Source organism: Salminus brasiliensis, chromosome 21, assembly GCF_030463535.1.
Source record: "Salminus brasiliensis chromosome 21, fSalBra1.hap2, whole genome shotgun sequence".
NCBI lineage: Eukaryota > Metazoa > Chordata > Actinopteri > Characiformes > Bryconidae > Salminus > Salminus brasiliensis.
In genome coordinates this window covers 6,838,185-6,860,832 of record NC_132898.1, presented here as the reverse complement: position 1 = coordinate 6,860,832, position 22,648 = coordinate 6,838,185, and the positions used below count along the sequence as shown (strand labels likewise).

At 41.2% G+C, this 22,648-nt stretch overlaps 2 protein-coding genes across 4 annotated transcripts in view; one reads left to right on the top strand and one right to left on the bottom strand.

The window, feature by feature from the left end:
* Window positions 1-9,236, top strand: part of LOC140543399 (uncharacterized) — a 17,021-nt gene extending 7,785 nt beyond the window's left edge. The window contains exons 8-23 of the mRNA XM_072666518.1: window positions 639-754; window positions 859-933; window positions 1,030-1,097; window positions 1,233-1,446; window positions 1,787-1,909; window positions 2,044-2,214; window positions 2,676-2,867; window positions 3,018-3,175; window positions 3,663-3,881; window positions 3,991-4,012; window positions 4,121-4,233; window positions 4,621-4,762; window positions 4,851-4,987; window positions 5,625-5,742; window positions 5,868-5,932; window positions 6,275-9,236. Coding sequence (XP_072522619.1) covers window positions 639-754; window positions 859-933; window positions 1,030-1,097; window positions 1,233-1,446; window positions 1,787-1,909; window positions 2,044-2,214; window positions 2,676-2,867; window positions 3,018-3,175; window positions 3,663-3,881; window positions 3,991-4,012; window positions 4,121-4,233; window positions 4,621-4,762; window positions 4,851-4,987; window positions 5,625-5,742; window positions 5,868-5,932; window positions 6,275-6,395 — 2,054 coding nt within the window. The 3' untranslated portion in view covers window positions 6,396-9,236. The remainder of the gene's footprint in view (window positions 1-638; window positions 755-858; window positions 934-1,029; window positions 1,098-1,232; window positions 1,447-1,786; window positions 1,910-2,043; window positions 2,215-2,675; window positions 2,868-3,017; window positions 3,176-3,662; window positions 3,882-3,990; window positions 4,013-4,120; window positions 4,234-4,620; window positions 4,763-4,850; window positions 4,988-5,624; window positions 5,743-5,867; window positions 5,933-6,274) is intronic.
* On the bottom strand, window positions 7,318-22,648 carry znf362a (zinc finger protein 362a). Of its 3 annotated transcripts, none has more exons than XM_072665419.1 (9): window positions 22,544-22,648; window positions 15,609-15,672; window positions 14,939-15,179; window positions 13,445-13,570; window positions 12,945-13,281; window positions 11,314-11,538; window positions 11,151-11,229; window positions 9,386-9,544; window positions 7,318-8,683 (listed from the first exon to the last, which is right to left on the bottom strand). In XM_072665419.1, exons 2-9 carry the CDS (start codon window positions 15,669-15,671, stop codon window positions 8,567-8,569), a joined length of 1,347 nt encoding a protein of 448 aa, XP_072521520.1. In that variant the 5' UTR covers window position 15,672; window positions 22,544-22,648; the 3' UTR covers window positions 7,318-8,566. The 3 variants fall into 3 exon arrangements, with proteins under 3 accessions (XP_072521520.1, XP_072521521.1, XP_072521519.1); XM_072665420.1 differs by lacking the exon at window positions 22,544-22,648 and adding an exon at window positions 21,724-22,259; XM_072665418.1 differs by lacking the exon at window positions 22,544-22,648 and adding an exon at window positions 21,478-21,705.

Below are 22,648 nucleotides of genomic sequence, written 5' to 3'. Positions count from 1 at the left end.
ATAGATACACTGTATTGACAAAAGTATTAGGACATCTGCTCATTCATTGTTTCTTCTTAAATTAAGGGTATAAAAAAAGAGTTTCTCCTGCTTTTGTTGGAGTAACTGTCTCTACTGTCCAGGGAAAAAGGTTTTCTACTAAATGTTGAGGGAGCATTGCTGTGAGGATTTGATTGCACTTAGCGACAAGAATGTAAGTGAGGTCAGGATGTTGGATGATCACCACCCCACCTCATCCCCAACTCCCCAGCTTACCCTAAAAGAGTTGAATGAAGCTCCAAAAGTGCAGAGAACACAGTTGCACTGCACCACAGCTCAGTGCTGGGGACTTCGTACCCCTCTAGCCCATGCCTAGCATTATTAGGTATGGTGCCAATAGGTGTGTTTGTGTGTGCTCAAGCTGCACATCTGTGCCAGCGATGGGTGCAACTTAAAGTAGCTGAATGCATTTAATAGAAGTGGTGTCCACAAATATTTGGACATATAGTGTATCTTATATATTATATTTTTATTGTATGTTAGTGGCAGTGTGTGTTTCAGTGTTTTGGCCTGTAGTAGAAAACCTAGTAAATGAAAATAATGACAAAGAAAATGTTTATTTATGATGACGTGTATAACTGCTCCTGTTTTCCACTCAGATGTGGCTGAGCTTCGTAGAGCAAAAGAAATTAATAAAGCACTGAATGAGGAGGTCCATCAGCTGAGGGACAGGTTGCGGAGAATGCAGAAGGAACGCTTTCAACTCCTTGAGCTGGTATAAAGGCGTTTTTATTTTTGAAACCCCTATTTTTAACTATATTGTAAATTGCTGTAGTTTCTACTTGTATTGCTGATTTACTGCCTTTGACTCTCCATCAGGTTGACAGAAAAATTGAGGACTTGGACAGCGAGGATGATGAAGTTGTCCAGGCTTTCTTCCAGAAACTGACGAAGGTAAAAAAAAAAAAACCTAGCACGCTCCTCGTAGCCATGTACACTTTGGCTGTTAATGATCTGCTAATATTTCTTTATGCTGTTTCATTCTGTTAGAGTCATGCAAGCAGCACTGGCTCTCTGTCCAGAGGCAAGAAGAGTAAAGAACAAGACGTTCATAAAAGGTTCTTTCTTTAACTTTCTGTATACTTCACTTATTTAATATTTATATTTAACTATTGAAAAAATGCCTATGAAGATGATTCATAGGGTTGTAGTAACATTCAATAAAGTATGCTGATGTGGGACTGGTTGTGCAGGTGCTGTGCAGAACTGCTGGATCTAACGCAGGCCAATTTAAGACTTCAGGCTGAGCTTGACGAGAAGGAGTTGCTGAGGAAGAAGGCAGTGGAGGAGTGCAATGACCAGAGTAAGAGAAAGGCAGCAGCAGAACGCCTGATTCTGGAGGTTCAGGCTTTGTGTGAGCAGAAAGAGGAAGGCCACAAAGCTAAAGTCCACCATCTTCAGGATAAGGTGAAGATTGAAGGAATACTTTAGTGATAAGTACTATTTAGACAACCATCCTTCTAAGCAAAAAAAAGTTAATGTTCAATGTCTGAAGTTGCACTGAAGCTATGAGGCTAATGTAGCTAACAAATAATGGAAACTCATGGATGTCTTCCAGTTAGCATTGTGCAAAGTAAAAAATCACACACTTGTAATCTCCAAGTAGTTTCAAGTGGTTTCTGACCGTGTATGATACCCTGAATAATGCAGTAGGCTTTCAGTAAATTGGATGGCAAGCATGAGCAGCACCTCTTGGAGCTGAAGGTTGACTTTAGACTATTTCTCTGGATCTGTCTGATGCTCTCAGCTGGCGTCCCTGACAGCTGAATTGGACCAGCTAAAGTCTTCTCAACTTAAGGAGCATGAGCAAGCCAGACAGCAGAGCATGGCTATACAGGCTCAGACTGACCAGGCCAAGGCCCGGTCACGGGTGAGCAGCCTCGTATTTCTTTTTTAGATTTTGGGATATGGTGACTATAGCATGTGGAATAGTAATGCACGTGCCTCATAATTTGTGGATTCAAAGCTTCAGCTGTGAGTCAGTTGTGTGGTTAATGAACGCAGTCGCAGGACTCTCTGCTGCCGCAGGCCCAGGCACAGTGGAGGCAGCTGAATGATGAACTGCAAAGGGCTCAGGACCTCCTCAACCTCACCAAGGAGGAGCTGCTCACACATAATGAGAAGAATGGCCAACTTCAGAGGAACATCACCCTCCTCAAGCAGGAGAAACAGACGGTATCATTGATCCAGATTTACATACATGTTTCACGTGTGACCTTGCAAGTTTGTTGATATTGTATGTATTTGAATTTAAATTCTATTATTAATAACAACAATAATAATAGTAACAGTAGTAGTAGCTAATAATATTTATTTGATTTATTATAAACATCTAAATTTACATTGCCTTTTCTATCTAAATATGCATCTCAAATTCCTCATGATATATGTAAACCCAAGTGTAAAAGGTGTAAATAAGGATATAGAATATAAATATATCTAGTATAAATATTTATTACTATATATATTTAAAATTTGTATTTTATTAAGTTGCAAATATAAAACCAGATAATGTCTGAAAGTAGAACAATTAAAGTTTAAATTAAAAGGTATAGTGTTAACTTTTAATTGTATTACAAAAAGAGCAATATAAAAAGGAATAGAAAGTTAAACAGATCTTAAAATCACTCTTATAGGTGGTAACTGATCTGCAGAAAGCTCTGGCTAAAGTAACACAACTGGAACAGGAAGACGCCTCCAAGACTGCAGAGCTCCAGATCTTCCAGCAAAAGCTCCAGCGGCAGCAGGCTCAGTGGGAACGAGACAAGTTCCTCCTTCAGCGAGAATTGAGCTCTACCAGGGTTCGAGTCACCTCCTTGGAGAAGCAGGTGAAGCTTATTTGCCTCCTGTGTAGACCGCCATCAAAGCTCAAAGCACAGTGTTGGACTCTGGCTGCTTGGGTATATCGGTATGTGTTGTGACCGTTTCAGTGAACTGCAAAATGTAATTGGTCAATAATTCTTGTATTTGTGTGGTAGATTGAGGAACTCCAGCAGCAGCTGAAGAGTGCCACCCAGCAGCTCCGTGTGGAAGAGGCTCATAATGCACAGAACTCCAGACTGGAGCAGAAAGTCAGAGACATGGTGGAGGAGTTGGATACATTAAAGACCCAAGCTGAGAACGCTCAAAAGCAGAGGTGCACCTGCAGAGGAGCTGGTCACTAGACACGAGCTAGATACAGACAGAAAAATGACATAGGTTATATGTTAACCAAAACCTACATAAATGTGACCTGGATTTTTTACCTTAGTTTACATCCCAGCTTATATAAGTATACAGACAGGGAATTACTAATACAATATAATAATAAGGGTTGTACAGTATTAAAAAAACTCACTGCCATTTATATTTATATATATACATACATATATATATATATATATATATATATATATATATATATATATATATATATATTATCATAAATAATAATGTAATACCATCTGTTTATTTAATTTGACAGATTCTAAAGACTAATAATGAGTCATAATGCATGAAACAAACAAGGTTTGGAGTTTGGTTAAAACACATCAGATAAACAGATACAGAACAGTATCTGCAATAATACTCTTGAGGAACCATCCAGATGTCATCTCACAGGCCTTCTCTTTAATGTGGAGCAGGAAGCACTTGGCAGAGAGAGAGACAGTACTGCTGCAGCAAATGCAAACTCTGCTGACCACCAACACTCAGCTGAGTCTCGCCAAGGCAGAACTGAGTCGAGTCCAGGACCAACAGAGCAAAGAGCAAAATGAGGCAAGACACTCACAACAGATGGTCGATAGACCACACACAGCCACGTATTGCATAAGATTAACCAAAACCACACAGCCATTGCCCAGGTTTGAAACTTATAGAGTTTGAAGAATTACTTCAAAAATAATATATGTAATATAGTGTAATATGGATGTGAATATAGTCTACAATGATTTTCCTGTTCAAAACCATCAGGATTGTCAAGAACGTTCCTAACGTGAGCTTTCTGCCTTTTTTCCCCAAATGCACACTATTATAATTATAAATATAATTATATAATAATTCTGCAGACTATTTGAATGAAAGTGTTGTCTTTTCTGCCCAGCTCAAACACGTTATTGCAAAGCTGGAGGACAGCTTGATGTGCAGTCAGCAGGAGTGTGAGAAACTCCAGATCCAGCTTCAGCATGCCCACTGTAACCTGCACTCTCAGATCAGGTACAAAGAGCTCAGAAGTCTAGTCATCACGTATGTTTCTTATGCGACTGCCTGTCATGTCAGATTTTCAGTGGTTTTTGTTTGGTAAAAAATGTACCCACATTTTCCTTGTAGCCCAAATGTAGACATAATGACATAGCCAGCAAATACATAATGTAGCTAATAACACACGGAAGCTCATGAACACCAGTCTACAAACTGTACACTGAAATCATCACAGTAGCTGCAAGATATTGAGCAATTTTAGATCAATTTCCATTGAGTTTCCACGGGTTGTTGGCTAGACCAGCTTTGTAGCTCCAGTGTAAAACTAAAGAAGCAAACTTCACTCTCCTAACAGAGGGGAAAGTTCAGTCAAATCAGATGCGAGTGTCCCACATTTTTCAGCAAATACCAAGACAAGAAGGATCGCCACAAAGAGAAACTTGGTGAAGCCAAAGATGTGTACCTTAGAGAGACGGCCTGGCGGGATGAAAAGATCAAGGAGCAGGAGAGAGAACTCAGAGTCCTCATGAAGAAGGTTGAGAAGGTACACTGGTAGTCGTCAGTATTGTTGATGATGATGATCATGGTAATAATCATAAATTAGATCAATAACCATCAATATTCCTCACCAGGAGAGTGAGATGGTGATGAAAGTCACAGCTGAGAATGAAGTGCTGCTTGTGAAAAAGAAACAACTGCTTTATCAGCTGAGTGAGGAAGAGGAGAGCAGAAAAGACGCAATAGCCACAGTCACGGCCATGAAGCAACGGTAACAAATCTGTGCATTAGGTTGTTAATACATTATATGGACAAAAGTATTGGGACACCTGCTGATTCATTGTGTCTTCCTAAATCAGTAGTATTAAAAAATGAGTTTCTCCTGCTTGTTGGAGTAACTGTCTCTACTTTTCAGGAAGAAGGCTTTCTACTAGATTTTGGAGCGTTGCTGTTTGATTGCATTTAGCAACAAGAGCATTAGTGACTCCTCTCAAAAGTACTGGATGCAGGTTTATACCCCTCTAGCCCACACCTTTTATGTGTTATCTGTCCAGAGAGTTCTATTCTATTGGAAAAACCTCTCTACAGGGACTGGAAAAACTGTGTGTGTGGGAGGGGGTGCACATCTGTGTCAGAAATGGGTGCAGCTTGAAGTAGCTAAATGCAGTAATTAGAAGTGATGTCCACAAACATTTGGCTACATAGAGTGTATTTAACCAGTGAACCTTTAGGAAACCATCCATTTATTAATATTTGTGAGTTATAGATTACAGCAGCTCTGCATGAAGCCCCTTGGTCACAGCCTTGTTCCTCAGTCATTTAGGTGAGAGCAGAAAAGCCCCTAGGCCACATTTCACTGTTTTGTTTTATGTTGTTTGTTTATTTGTTTGTTTGTTTGTTTATTTCAGGGTGGATTTTCTCGAGAAAGATGGAATTCGACAATGGGACCTTAACATGATAAAGTCCAAACAGATTGCAAACCTTGAGGGACTGCTACAAGAAAAGCAGTGTCTGCTCAGTACTGAGGTACAGTGTGTGTGTGTCTGTGTGTGTGTGTGTAATGTATGAGGTTTATGGGATATTACAGTGTGCTGTAATTGGTAAGTTTCCTCATCCAGCATTTGATCAATTTTGGCTCTTCATTTGTGCAGGACTTCAGGAAGTTCTGTTCATTTGAAAACCGTATCATTGAGGGCTCAGAGCACGCAAACTCCTGGTAAAGGATCTCTGTTCTCTGGTTTCTACTTCATTTCAAATGTGAATATTTATGTTTCCTTTTTAATTTTTCAATTTTTCAATTTATGAACACAAAAATTAGCATTATGTGCATGTGTCCCCTACATGTGAATGGACTGTGTTTGTACTGTGTTTATAATTTGAGTAGACAAAACATGAGTTGAAATTGTTTTTTAAATTTAACACCATTGCCTAGTTGGTTTCTCCTGAAAATGAAACAGATGAAACTGTGAATTACCACATTAACGAATGTCTAACATTTGAGACGTAAAAAAAAGAAACAAAAAGATGTAAATTAATTGTAAGTCTTGTTTGTTAACAGTGAACAGGGATTTGAAACTTTTGATCTCCTTGCGTTCGTCCAGAATACATACTCCAAACCCACAGAGGAGCCTGCTGCTCTGACCCAAAGCCAAGCCTCAGAGATGGTCTATCTGAACTGACCACAGAAATCTACACGTACCGCTCTACACCCGGAGCTTTGTTGCACAAACAGCATCATTGGATGACAGCAGAAGCAATACTCTGAACAGCTTCTAATAGTGAAGGTAAATTCCAAGAACTGCTTTCAGGAAATCAGGCTCTAAGCGGGATGGATGACAGAAGTGGAACTTCGGAGCACAAAGCACTTTATTATTTTTCAGATGGGCTGAAAAGACCGTTTCAATTCTGTTTATTCTATTTTTTTGTTTGTTTTTTGTTTGCAAAGATACTATTTATTTATTTTCTTATTAATTATGTAGCATGTTTTTCTTATTTATGATGAAGCTAAAACTGAACTTTTTATATTATGATTATAATTCCTGTTTATCTAAAAACAAATTCAGTGAATATTTACTAGGGCCTGACCGATTAGAAGATACCAGTACCAATTTTAAGAGGCTAAACATTCAGATGATTTAATAAAACCAGGTATAATTTTACTATATAATTTTATTTATAGATTTGATATTCATTTTATACAGTATTTATCTTATGTTTAGTAAATTACCTCTTAAACCTGAACAGCAGAAACACACAACTAATATAAATACACAGTACCTCATAATTTTCAGTTATTCCCCCTGTTCTCCCCCAATTTGGGCTGCTAATTACCCACCCAAAAATCACAGTGATAACAGTGTTCGTGCCTTAGTCCGCTGGACCACCCGAGTACACATGTTATTCTCATGCTTACATGCAGACACTGTATGTCTGTATCAGCGGTATTGTTGATGATGCTCTTAAAATCAAGGTTCCGTTATTGGTCAGAATTCTTCACCAACCAATATATCGGTCATGTTAATCTAATGTTAATTACCCCAGCTGCACTGCATTCACAACAAAGAGGATTTATCACAAAACACAAGACAAAAGCAAAACATCTCCAGACTTTTCTGATTTATTTCTTTTCTTATTTATACAAAGTCCATTCTATGTCTTGACTTTGCATATAGCAGCCAAGGCAAGAGTACCACAATGCAAGACAAATAAAAAAAAACAGATTTGTAATAATAACAAGACATTTGATATAAATGGGTTAACACATAAGTATTTTATAGTTTATTTACAGATTATTCATGCTAGGGAATTAAAAAAGTCATACAGTACTGAATACAGTGAACACCAATATGGTAAACATGGATATAAAATGTGATGCTAAACAATTAGTGATAAAATAGTTAAGGCTTGACTGGATAGAAAATAACATAATGTCTATTATTAATACTTAGTCATGATAATACATGAGTGAAAAGACTAGAGGCATTTTCAACATAAACATATGTACACACGGAGGATGAGATATGATGACTCTTGTGAGGAATGCTGTAAAAGATGTACAACACAGTGTAGCCCCAAAGTAACATGTGGAGTGAGTATTGGTATCTTTAGACATCAGAGGCAGTGCGAGAATGCGTTTATGTACACCAGAGTTGAGAGATACCATTTTTGGCACTAATTAGCACATCATGTTGCAGGACTAAGAGCAGTTCACTTTGATGAATAAACACAAAAATAAAACCTAAAATTGAAACATTCAGAAAGGCCTACCGAAGTATAAAACAATGACCATTAGCTTCCCAACCAGAAGAAACCCTTCTGATTAAGACGTTCCTAATACAGGAGACGGAATACAAAAAAAAACATAGGAAATTTAACAAAGGTTGTTGGACTTGGTCCACGCTCTACATATATACTGTCTCAGCATCAGTTCATGATCACTAGATATTAACAGGACAAAATAGAACGCAAATAAAATCGTCCTCATTTTTCCTGTGTAACACCTAACGTCCGAAAGGTTAGCTGCCAAGAGCAATGCCTTTACTGTCCAAACAGACTGAACGGTTTTAAAGCCAATACTACATGGCCTGAAAGTGCTGCAAAACTGTCTTTGGATGTCCCTACTAGACCCTCTCCAACTCGCATCGAGTTAAAGACAGAGAATAAAACAGAATACTAAAACCACTCGGCCTTCTTCTTCAAGAGGCTTTCGGAATACCGTCTGAAACGTTTCGGAATGTGTCCCAGGAAAAAAGGAATGATTCACCAGGAGAGCACGCCGCCCAGGAGAGGTGATTTGGTTTGATTTAGACCAAGCTGGGGACTGACCACGCGCCCTGGTCCGAGGGGCTGTTTAGATGAGGGAGATGCGGATAGGAATGCTGGGGGACTCCGTCCTTGGTGGGGAATGATGGCTCACCAGGTGCTCCACTACTGTGTGTTTAGACATGTGCTTCATCAGATAGGTCTCCTACAGGGGGGGTGAAAAGGTGGGACAGAGCTGTTTTAGGGATGCTGGATCTCATCCGTTGCAGGATGTCAAACAAGATATCAATATAAAAATACACACATATATGGTTTATACAGTATTTCTCCAAATACAAAGTGGTGTTTGTAGACACCACTCCTGATGAATGCATTCAGCTACTAGGTTGCACTTATTGCTTGAAACAGATGTGCAAATGCGCACACACACACATTGTCTAGTCCCTGTTGAGAATATAAACATGATCCTAGGTACCATGTCTAATGCCAGGCGTGGGCTAGAGGGGTATAAAGCCTCCCAGTATTTAGCTGTGGAGCAGCGGTACAGAGTTCCCTGACATCGAGGTGCTCCAATACGTTCACTCATTAACGTTCTTGTCAGTGAATGCAATCAAGACCTCACAGCAGTGCTCCTACATTTAATAGAAAGCCTTGCCTGGATGGTAGCAATTTTGTTTTTTGTTTCTTTGCAAAATAAATGCCCTTATATAAATAGAAATGCTCCAAAATGGCTTGGAATAAAATCTTTTTACATTGTCTTCCACTGAAAGTTAGGAAGTTTTTTTTTTTGATGCTTTGGAGCAAAATAACAGTAACTTGTGAGGGTTCACATTATGTAGATAACATGGGTAAGAGTGCCTGGACTCGAAGTGTTGTTATATGAAGGGGAAAGCTGGGCTGTACTTACTGAAGTGTACGCTCTGCCACACATGCTGCAGCAGTAGGCCTTTGCGTTTTTGATGGCGTGAGCAGCTAAGTGGATCTGCAGTGAGGCGGAGTCGGAGTATGCGCGGTAGCAGTGGGAACACTTGTATGGCTTGTCTTTGTTGTGTGATCTCTGGTGAGACTGCAAAGTAAGGAGAACACAGAACTTTATGACCACCAAACATAACTAAACGAATGAAGCCCTTAAACTGTAGGCATATCATTCAGCCTCACTATCGTTCAGGAACTACTTTATTATCTCAGATTCATTTGATTAGATTCCCACATCAGTTAACTGTGTAACTATGAGAGAGGAGAGATCTCTATTGGCTTAATGCTTAATGGATAGATCATTTGTATAACAGAATGCAGCACTAGTTTGCATTTGGCAGTCTTCAGATGTGGCTGGCCAACTGATGAAACCTGTAGATGTACTAAAAAATGTCTAAGGGGAGTGGCATAGTTTACTAGTCTGTTTGATAACTGTCGTGCAGAGACTGTCGTGCTGGGGACCCCACCATGAAGGTGGTAGTAACTTTAGGCTTCTGCAGATGGCTCTGCATGGGGACGATCCAGCTATAAATACCTGTGGGGTGTGTGATAGTATTCATGGATTGAAAATAGGGGGTTCAGTGCAGTGAGTGTCTCGGATGTGTGGAAAATGGGTCTCACAGCAGATGTAAATGATTGGCAAAAAGGAGTGATTGCATTTGGGCGTGCCAAAGACCATAGTGTGAAGGAAGTAGCAAAATCTATAGGTGTACGGAATGAACTGGACTCGGTCAGACTGGACTGTGATCAACTAAGATGTGCCCATGTATGATTTTCTGTCTGCATGTGAATAAACTCCAACGCTAAAGATCCAGTCTCTTGACTCCTGAATCTGCCTCCTGTATGCCAGATTTCTAACTAGTGTGAAGGAAGTAGCTAAATCTGCAGTTGTATGGAAGCATACGGTCATATGGGTCTACAGCAGTGGCAGTAATCCTAGTCTACAGGATATTCTCCTCATTCTCGTCATTCTTAAGTAGAAGTGAGCAAAGGCCAGCTCCCTGTGGAGTGTAGTTTTTTTTAGATGGTGAAGGACCTGCTTTGATTTTTGAAGCAATTCTTGCTTGGATTTTCATTCACAAGCCGTGAAACAAAAGGGCTACAATTCGAAGAAGCGACCCATTTTCCACACATCCAACAAGACGTATACTGCACTGCACCACCTCTTCCCGATCTATAAATCCTGGTATACATCCTTAAGGTTATTACCACCTCAAACGACAGGGAGCTTATATGTATATATGCCCTATATCTATGTAAGAACGCCCCAAACAATCAGGCGCCCGACACCATTGGTCTGAGGTTGGCTTCTTATCTGAATATCCTGTTCCAACTAAAATGGTGACGATACAGAGATCTGAATGTAACTGCTGCATCATTTAAGGTGGAACTGGATGTTCAAATATGAAGCCAACCTCAGGATCATCCCAACACCAAGGATGGTGTGAAACCATCATGGTATTAGGGGCAGAAATTTGTGCCCTAGGGCCTTGTCTTTGTAGCCATGTAGAATTACGACTGGGTGTTTCAAAGTAGGGTCAACGGCTGTTCTCTAGATGCAGTGGCACTTCTGGACATGTCTGGAATGCCCGGTCACACAGCCGCCACAACCTGTGTAAAAGCTCTAACCCGTTAACGTGAGAATCAAGGCGTTCTGTGACATTCACACAACACAGAGGTAGTGCATGAAGTCTTACCTGCAGATTGGAGAGCTGTGTGAAGGCTTTGTCACAGCCTGGTTGGATACATTTATAAGGCCGATCACCTGTATGGATTCTGCACAGAGACAAATAAATGAATTGTAATGACCCTTTTTTGTGTAGTATCAGCTGTCCTGCTCATAATGTCTGTTTGTCTTACCTAGTGTGTTGCTGTAGGTGTGAGAGCTGGCGGAAGGATTTTTCGCAATACGAGCAGTGATAAGGCTTCACCCCGAGGTGGATGCGTAAATGCTGGGCCAGGTAGGAGGCGTTGGCAAAGGACTTTGTGCAGTGCGGACACTTGTGTGGTTTGGCCTCTGTGTGTGACTTTGAGTGAATCTGCATGTCTGACTTGGAGAAGAACGTCAGCGGGCAAACTTTACACCTGCAGAAAACGAGAAGGGCAGAGTTTAAAGAGGCAGTTCTCTAAAAGGTCTTATACAGCTTTTGTCCTTCGCCCAAACATGTTTGATCAGCAGGTGTCTGAAGTCTGCTTCTTTAGGTTTGCCCTGGAGCAGCAAGACTAATGCAATGCCTCCATCACATGCTGACACACGTCACGTATTCAGCTTTTCAGTACCCTTTAAAAATCAGTAAATTTACAGCTGTGAGAAAACACTTATTACAAATAAATGCATGAGGCGTCATGTTATGAAATGACGACCACTTAGAGGCCTGTGCTAGGAGGTTACATTTGATAGAAGTCCCAAACTAAGCCCACATAAATGGGATTGTGTACTGCAAGCTGGCAGTCATCCGACACATGTACAACACCTGTGGCGTGTTTAGTATGAAACTCTAGATTGGAATGTGTTGGGCCATTTTGATGTGTTTTCATTCTATATCAAAGACATTAGGGTTTGAGATCAAAAGATAAATGAGACATTTTATTTCCTGATATTAATATCTAAATGTGTTAAACCTCTTACAACATGACAGGTTTTGTGCAGCTATTTTATATTGTTTACTCTTGATCTGAGCCTGGGTTTCGCCTGTGCATTTGTTACTGAAAAGGATAAACCAGCATGAAGATCAGAGAGCTATCTTTGGAAGGAAAGCAAGCTTTTTTTGAAGAATGTTTCCCTCTTTACTGCTGATGCCATTCCCGGGCAGCCAACACGCTTGGAGAAAAGCGCCTGTTTCCCCACTCCACTACGCCAGCTAACAGATGCCTCTGCCAATCAACATCGCTTTAAAGTGATGAGGAGAGAGCGCCCTCTACCCACCGGGAGCAAGTACAGCCAATTGTGATCTCTCGGAGTCCAGCCACTGATTGGCCAAGCGGCATTGCTCTGCATTCAAACTTGTGACCTCCTGGGCAATGAGTGGTCCGTGACCGATTAGATCGCTGAGCTGCGTGAGTGCTGAAATACCATCAACATTTTTAAATAGTGCGGTATACTGTATTACCGTAATAACACCCAAACCTAGTCCTGAATTCTGTTTTCAATTTATTTTTGATTAATTGCAGAGCACTACCTTAACCCAACTGATCATGCAGGACACCTCCTGAAGAAGCTTACGTTTTATTTATTTTATTTAAACTGTAAATCTGCTCACCTAACAATGGAGTGGTCTGCCAGTAAGGGTGCCATGTCTTAGCTGTTAAACTCCTCTAAATGTCAGAAAATAAAAGCTAAAAGTTCGAGTGATCATCTCAGTTTATCCTTGGATCTCAAACCTAAGCGTCTTCAATACAGAGCAAAAACAAAACAATTGGCCTTACTGTCCCAACACTTTTGGAGAGACTGTTTTGCTACACAGTTGCTATAATCAGCATCTGTGGCCTACCTGTATGTTTTGCCCTCTTTGGCAGTGATCGTTACTGACGACTGGTCAGCTCCTGAGGCCAGAATAGGGTAGGGCACAACTAACAGAGGTCCAGAGGTATTTTCTGCCTTTATCTTTTTGCGGCCCCGTCCCACAGTTTTGGGGGCAGGTCCCAGCAATCCTGCAAGTCCACCACTGGTTTTGATTGCCTCCATCCCTGGACCGCAGGCAAACCCTGAGACGAGGTTTGTTGAAGGAGCCACACCGTGTCTTGCCTGGCTGCTGCTGGATGTGGGGGTAGCAGGGGTTACTGCCTCTGATGTGTTACTGTTTCCGCTACGGGATGACAGCGCTAAACCTGACAATCACAGGAGAAGAAAGGGAGAGAGAAGAGAGAGATAAGATACTGACAAGGACAAAAATGAGATTCAGCGAGTTCCTTGCATTCTTACCTCCAATCTAAGCAGGAGGCTGTATTGGCAAGTGTGATACCACTGCTGTGCTAATGATAGTGTCGTTACCTGACAGATGGTTTGCTCTAGATGGTTGGTCTATAATCTGCCGTAAATGCCAGTCCTCCCACAGTCCTCTTGCTTTTATGGCCGTCTTATCATCCAGATTCAAGTTTACGTCACCAAGGATACGTCCTGTTGGCGGATGCAAAGAGGTGAACAGGTTTTAAGTAATGATATATTTTTATTTCGTCATAGTCCTCACCACTGTAGCAGAGTACACTAGTTTTTATTTTTATTACATTTGTTTATTGAATATCCCGTTTCCTCCCAATTTGGTACTTTTTTCGAACTGCGTAATCCCCAATTGTGCTTTCTCTGACTGACTGGCCACTGATGGCAGAGGCACATGGCTCAGGATTTGAAGTCGAGACATTTACATTTAAGACATTTAGCAGACGCTCTTATCCAGAGCGACTTACAAAAGTGCTTTGCTATTTACCCAAGAAAAACCTCAGCTAGTTTGAATAGACTACAAACTCAAAGATGCCTCCAAGTTTAGACACTACTAAACTACTAAGTCAGTAAGGAGACCATAGTACTCTACTCTTCACCCAAGTACTCTCGGAAGAGGAGGGTCTTCAGTCTGCGTTTGAAGACAGCGAGTGATTGACTCTGCTGTTCGGACCCCCAGGGGAAGCTCGTTCCACCACTTTGGTGCAGGACAGAAAAAAGCTGGATGCTTGTCTTCCGTGGATTTTGAGGGATGGCGGGTTGAGCTGAGCCGTACTTGAAGCTCGAAGGGCTCTTGGTGCAGATCGACTTTTGACCATTGCCATCAAGTACGGAGGGGCTGGTCCTTTCTTGGCTTTGTAGGCCAGCGTCAGGGTTTTAAATCTGATGCAGGCAGCAGCTACAGGAAGCCAGTAAAGAAAACGCTGCAGTGGAGTGACATGGCTGAATTTAGAAACGCTGAATGTTGAGACCACTGGACCACAGTAGTAGCGCATTAAACCGCTGACCCACTTGGATCCCCAGGTGCTACAAAGGTTTCTTTAAGTGATGCCATAGAAGAACCATTTTAGTTTTATAATTTGCCATTTTGTGCCTGAAGAACCTTTTATGATTCTTTATAAAAGCTTTATGGAACCAAAAATGGTCCTTCTATGGCATCACATTCTATGGCACACTGGGGACTCTTTGGTAGCAGCCTTTTTTTAAGAGTATACCACTGTGTAACTTTCCTCTACACCATGTTGGGAATTTTTGCAGAATTCTGTAAGAACAGGAGGTATTTTTATTGTATTTGATCAACTACACCTCTTCTAATCTTGGGTAGAGCTGGGATTTACAGGACATTAGTTTGGGAGAAGGAGTTTTACAAGCAAACACTCTCTTCTTGCTGAGAGAAGTGGTGTAAATAATGTGATTAGGTTCCTGAAAGCTCTGCACTGTGGTGTATATAGTAGATATTTAGAAGATATATACACAGGGCTTTAAACACACCCACTAGATAGTCCTGTGTTGTCCCAGCACGGTACGAGTGTGGCAATGGACGTGTACCTGCAACGGTGCTGGAGGCTGGCCGGGCGTGCAGGGCGATGTCGGGCTGTGTTGGGCTGTGGGGATGGAGCCCCGGCATCTGCTGAAGCTTTGGCACGCTGTGCTGACCTCCTTCTGTAGTCGTGGGGGGCACAAGCAAGGGCTGCTGAGAAGGGACAGAAGTAGGTGGCAGGTGTGGAGGTCTGATCTTCTCCGCCATCAGCTGCTCTTTGATCTTGTTGATTAGGACAAGATTATCCAGCTAAAGACAGAGAAGGGAAAACGTTCAGAAGGCTGGCTGATTTGCTACAGCTCGTCAATTACACACTCAGCCGTTCTCAGAACGGAATAACGGCAACTGCTCTAAAAGTTAAGAGCAATTACTACAGTGCTCTTCTCACAATGGCAGAGTTCAGATTCGGGGGTTTTAGCATAATTAGGCTTAATTATGAGCAGTTAAACTGTAGATGTGAAGGGCATTCGCACCACAGATTTCACATTTAAATATAAAATTCTGGTCTAATCGTACTAATGAGAATCTGAAAGGGGCTGAAAGGATGGGTTTTTTTTCTATTCATGATGAATGCTTATACCACACCACCGTTAATGTCTTTTTTTTTTTTTTTTTTTTTTTTTTTGAAGCTTGTCAAGTTTTTTATGTGAAAAATGAAGGTAAAGTAAAGGTCCATACCTGGCCAGGCATCGTAGGAGGTGGAGGCCAGAAGTAGGGGTTATTAAACCGTGGCTCAGCCATGCTGGAATAAACAAAGAAAGATCTCACGGTCACACTCTGTGAAAGCTGTTCACCGTTACTTCACTTAAACTGTGCAGAATATCACAGCTGTCCTGCAAAAACCTTGCATCTCCAAAACACTAAAAAAAAAACAATTTTTATGGAAGTCGATGAACACGTTTACATGCTCTAATTAATCCAATCATAATCGAATTTCTGCAGTAATCTGATTATTCAAGTGCTTATATAAACAGCATACTCCAATTTGTAGATGGGAGTAAGGTTGAGAAATCAGAGCAGAGCAGGATTTTACCTCAGTAATCTGATTTCCAGTGCATTTATACTCTGGAGTAAGATTATAAGAGTATAGTGTCTGCACATGCCTGAAAACAGACGTGGTACCGGAAATAAGCAAGCAACACCCGCGAGAAAACACTTCTGTGGTGACGCTGAAACTGGAGAATTTAAAGATTCATTTATCTTCTAAATGAAGGATGTTTATATTGTAGTGTAAAAAAGGCACCAGATATTTTTCCCTTTCTGTAAATCTCAAATAAGGTACATTTTTATTTTTTTTATTATTTTTATTTATTTTTTTACTCATTTTCTCCCCAATTTGAATCACCAATTCTCCCCCTATCACATGCAATGCTCCTGACACTGGGAGGGTGAAGACCAACACACTCCGACGACGACACAGGCACAACCAGCCAGCGCCTCTTTTCCCGAAGCAACCAACGCTCTTGGAGGAAAGCGCTGGGTACCCGGCTCTGATGCATCGGCCAGCAGACACCAGAGCCGGCCATCACGTCTTTTCTGTGAGTGTATTGGCTGATTGCAAAGCAGAACACAGGTTACTGCCTGAACTCACCTGCATTTTACCTATCATCTGATTAGTCAAGTGCATATAAACGCTTCTATTCCAAGTCTATTTGGAGCATTTCTATTGGTCCAATCATCAAGACATTGACACTGTATAAAGAACAACTGGCAAAAAAATGGAGATTTTATGGTTTTAGAGAGACGCCGACAACGAGTCCACATTTCAATTCTTCATTCTCCACTAACTGCACAAATTGTACAATTGTTCGTTACAACGTATTTACAGAATGAAAAGCCTTCATCAGGGCTGCACAACGTATCGTTTGTTAACCATCATCACAATCACTGACATCTGTAAAACTGGAATCACCAGGGATTGATTTCGGTTGATTTTGGATTTGCATTGCTCTGAGGATTTGATTGCATTTAGTGAGGTCAGGATATAGGATGATCATCACTCCACCTCATTTTTAACTCCCAACTCATCCCAAAAGTACTGGATAGAGCACCACCATCATTCCATAAACATACAGAAATAACCACACATGCAGAAATACAGTGTTAATGAAGCTCAGTGTTAATACATGGCCAGTTCCCCCACACCCAGATAAGGACTAATCCTATACAAGGAAGTTTTCAATGATTCACCATTGGCTCTTCAATTTAATAGTCTAAGATTAGGCTTAATCAGTTTCCAGGGAATTGTCTCACAATGGTCTTATGAATATTAATGTGAGATCTCATTTCTTATTTTTATATTAACAAATACAAACAGTTTCATCTGTATTAAGTATCTTATAATGCAAGCCCTCTTGTTGTGAAACAGAGGCACTTTACAGCATACTGGATAAGACCACTCAAATCCCAGGCTGGACACAGACACCACACTACCCCAGTAAGACCCGTTTACACCTGGTGGCTTCACGCATTTTGAGTATCTATATTTTATCGGGATAAGGCCAAGCCCCATAAAACTGTGTAAAAAGTGTAAACACACCCAAGACCACTTCAAGAGTTATAGAGGTGTGAACACATCTGTCTCTCCAAGGCCAATCAGACAACCAAAACCCCTCCCAGTACAACTGAAACACCAGTAATAAATGCAGCACAATGAGTGAATTTGCATATTCTGCCCCAAACAGCTTTCAGATTTCAGTCTGACTAACCTGAGGTTTGTCTACCAACTGTAAAGGCATGTGGCTAAATCCAGTCCAGATACTAGTCACATAAATGACCAGGTGTAGACGGGGTCTATGGGTAAGACTCCTAACATACATTAACCTGCTACCTACCTGTGTAAGATGATTCAAATGTAAGTGTGCTCTAAATATGAGTGTCAGCCAAAAGCCATGGATCTAAGTGTGGTCCGCATCAGCTGACAATGGTCTGGTTCATTTGCAGTGTGAATCACTACATGACGTTGAGGCCGGCTCATCAGACAACAGAAGAAGAAGAAGAGGGCCTGGAAAAGCAGCAAAATGAGCCGTGGTAGCTCATTGGGAGAGGAGCAACCTCAGCTTTCAGCTCTAGAAACTTACAGGATTGCTTGCAGTCTTCTTCTCCTTATCTGTCGGCTACAATACCTTTCCTACATGAGCATGTTCATTTGGTCCTGAATACCATAATATTGGCAAGATAGTGGTAACGAAAAGAATCTGCTCAATAATTTAATCCAAGAAAGGCGACCAAACGAATTGCCAACACACCAACATCGTACGTCCTTCTATACACCAATCAGTGTCAAGTACAGAAGATTCAGCCCATGTAGGTGATGACGGCAGGATGTAGGAGCATCATATTCTTTAGCGTTCTCGCAAAAAGAGGTGTGAAAAAGCCCTTAGCACCTGTTAGCCCGGTTACATCGGACTCTGCTTCGTGTTCATCCTTGGTGCAGTTCGTTCGGGCAGGTGTGAACACAGCAATCACTCTCAGAATCGGACCAAAATAACCACACCGAGACCACTGAGAGGAGCCGGCCTCAGTCCGGCCCCAAACAAACTCTGGAGTGGTTAGTTTGTGGTGAGAATGTGATCCGACCTCAATGCGTCCCAACTAAACAGTTGAGCCTGGAACACTGTCTGGATAAATCCACAGCTCTAAACAAACAGCATCTCTGCTACAGCTCCATGTTAAACTGCAGAGAAATCTGCAGCAGCTTCTTCCTGTATTTACTGTCTTGACCAATAAGCAAAGAGAACAGTCTGATGTTTAGAAACTTGTTAACTGATTCAGACCAGAGCAAACCAACCATAGGTGTGAAAACACCCTAAAAGCAACACGTTTAGCACTGGCGCAATGTACGCATTTATTACCAATCGGCCAAAAAGTGGCGCAGGCTCTGTTAAAGAGTCACACTGGCTGAAACAAGCCACAAAAATGAGTCACACACTGACATGGAAGTGACCGTGACCGCAAAGCCAAAAGGAAATGATATAAAGAGCCAGTGCATATAAACAGACCAACTTCTCTATATATTCTAACACCTACTCTCAGAACACAGAAATAACTGCTCTCACTATCTGCTGATAACAGTGACATTAATACACCATCAGTGGGAGAGGACACTTTAACCGTCCCTTCACAGCAGGGAGGGGGGATTTTTATTCAGCTAAACATATCACACATCATACGCAAAGCACTGCCAGACAAACAGAGCCCCTCCTAGTCCACCAGGCCCAAGTCCAGACCCACCAAACACAACCGAAAACATGCTCCAATGGTTATGAGCCAAATAAATAAATAAAAATAGGAATTACAGAGCCAAATGCTTCTCCTTTTGCATTTTTAAAGAAATACACAGTACAGTGCAGAGGTTTTAGGCCCCAAAGCACGTCATTTTATATGAAGAATTGTTTTGCTTGTAAGAACTTCAGATCACGTTAGAACAGATTCAAGAAATACAGACTGCATGAGGAGAGCTTTGGAGAGGTTATAATGAACACAGTGATGGAAAACCACGACTTTCTGTAGAAATGTTGTTTGTATTTTTCACAAGCGCCTCAAACCTTTTACTGCATATTCACACAAATCAGAGGTGTTCATGTAATAAGGCCTCGGCCGTACCAAGGAAAATCTTACCCTCGAGTTTCTTCAGGAAGTGAAACGGGCCCCCTCAACCACCATTAAGGAAATATTCTGCAAAGTCTGGGGTTCGTATGCCTGGACATATCATCTTTATTATTCTTGGCCCGTGGAAATGAGCGGCTCGGCGCAGACCCTTAGTCAAACAGACTTCAACCCAGCGAACACTGCCAAAACATGCAGAGCGCAGTGTTGTAGGGAAAAAAGCAACATAACGCATGAAACTGATATTGCTAAAATAATCACGCTGCGTGGGGGGGGTTCTGCAGGGCCAGGCCGAGAAGCTCATCAGCGCAAGGAGGTCCACCCTCCTAATAGTAAGACATGTAATTTAGGTGCATGAATGTAATTCCAAACCACACTGGAGCATGAGGGGAGTAGTAAAAATATCTTGTGTTGTGAGGGTGTGTGAGAGATAATGTGACTTAATTTTATTGACTGTTTAATTTATTGAAATGTGCCTGGTTAAATCTGCAACGACACGCCACATTCTTAAAAACCTGACATTCTGTTTTTCACATTTTACATAAATGACCTTTCTCTCACTCTTATCCACAGCAGCTTACACTGAAATCATTAGGAGTCTTACCCAAGGACTCGTATTGGTGTAGTATGGTGTGCTTGCCTGGCCTAGGAATTGAACCCCAGTCCAAAAAAAAAGGGGGGGGGACAATGTTGTTACTATGTTGTAAGCCATTACACTACACCAACTCATTCCCATCTTTTACAATTACACCACAGTGAACGTTACACAGTATTGTAAGACACTAATCAGACAAAAACACAAACATAATGTAAAAGAAATAATAAAAACTAGTTATTTTATTTTATTTATTTTTTCATCATGAATGGGACGCTATATTATAAATATAATACTCATTATCTCCCAAATTTAAGGTTCACAATGTTCCTAAAACTGTCAGTATAATGGTATACCAGCACAGAGGCTCGATCAGCTAGCAGTAAATAGATCATAACTGAAGCTAAACATATATACATCTATTTACACTATTTACTACATTGATTACATAAACCTTTACAACTTTAATAGAAATGGCAGCTAATAACAATTTAAAAATGTAAAGAAGATTTATATGATATATAATAACTAATATTAACTATATATGTACTAATACTACTACTAGAGGAATTTCTGTAGGAATCTTAATTAATTCTAACTTATTGCAGGATATTACACAGGTATTACCACAAGTATAGTTAAGAAGTATAAGACAGAACTACACGAATATTATAAAAGTGAAGTTATTACCTTTTAATTAGGATGATGATTATTATTCATGTAGTAGTTTTTCTACAGATGTTTTGCAAAAAATCAACCCACTACACAAAAGACTGTGCTTTCAATTGTCATGATTAAAATGTGCTAAAATAAACTGTAACTTAGGGCTGAGCAATATGATAAAAAAAATATTAGATCACTACATTTACAGGATAAACCATTCATCACATTTATCATAATATTTAGGCTCACAGACAAAATGCACCAATAGAAGCAGATTTTAAACACTGCTATCAAACCCAGTCCCACACTGAGCACAGAGATTTCTCATTTCCATCCCATTACACAGGTCTAATTCAGCTGTCTGTAATGAAACGGGCAGCTGGTCAGGGGTCAGCACTGAAGATATCCACCATAACAAAATGAATCATGATACGATTCACATACTGCAGATATCCACATTGCCCACCTCTTTGCTACACCATCAGAAATTCTACAAAATGTAGAAATTTCAATCATGCAAACTGAATCTGTTCAATGCAGCCAGAACCCAAAATGTAAAGTACAGGCATTAAAGGCACTGGCTACGCTACCAGCACCATCCACTTTCTGCAGGCCTGGCGTTACAGCATTTTATTGCACACAATGCAGACAATCACAACCCCACAGCCTCATCACACTCACCATGCTGTGGACTTTAGGTTAGCATTCAGGCTCATTTCTGCTGCTCAGACAAACCAGCAGCAGACTGACCCTCTGCTCAACGCCACAGACAGGAGGAGGCTTTCACACCACTCTCACAAACTCCCAAACACCGCCGTTTACAAGCTGCACCACCTACAAACAACACAAGCACGAGCGTCGATTAGCGGGTCGTTTGATGTCTTTGATGAGATAAAGCGAGATAAAAGAAAGTTGGGGCTACTTAACTTTTTCCTTTTAATCTCGCGGCGTCCTTTGAAGTCATTCCTGATGAAAGCGTCCCGTTTTCTGTCTTTAAAAGATCAGAACTCGCTAAAAAACGAACCGCGCGGTTAAAGAGGCACGAAAAGGGCGAAAATCCCACCCGTAGCCCCTCTCTCAGTCCCTCTCTGCCTCGCTCGCTCTCCCTCGCGCTCTCTTTCTCTGGCTGGCTGCAGCCTCTCCCACATTCTCAGACAGTTTTATTAAAAAAATTCAGACAAAAGGAAAACAAAAATGGCAGCCTGTCTTATTTTTATAAGGACAAGACGCCATATTCTGCAGATCCCAAATTTGCAACGGCGAGAAAGGAGGGCTAGCCGGAGCGGTTTGGGGAACAATGTGGGAAAATGCGATTTGCATGAAGAGCAGGAATGATTGTTTACTTAGATCTGCAGGTTTGAATAGCCCGGCTCGAAGAGGGAAAAAAAGAGACTTCCTACAACAATCATGCCGTAGAAAACAGCAGCGGTGTGTGTGTGTGTGTGTGAGAGAGAGAGAGAGAGAGAGAGAGAGTGAGAGAGAGAGAGAGTGTGAGAGCAGGATGTCTCTCAGTGTAGCATTTCATCCTTTTGTAACCGATAGAAGACTGCAGATATACAGCACTACACATCTTCTCCACATCTCCACCAAACCTCCACCAGACCTCCACCAAACCTCCTCCAGACCTCCTCCTGCTTTTTTTTAATTTGGAACTTTTTGCTCAGTCGACGGACTGTGAGGAACTCACCCCGCCGGAGCTGCTAAAGATGCGAAGATCAAACAGCAGAGCAGAAGAGAGTGTACATACCCGGACTCGATCACCCCGGACAGAGCGGATCTTTTATCAGTAGACCTGAATTAAAAATAAAAGCTTAAGATGTTCCTCCAGCCTGCCTTCAGTGCCAGTTCAGAC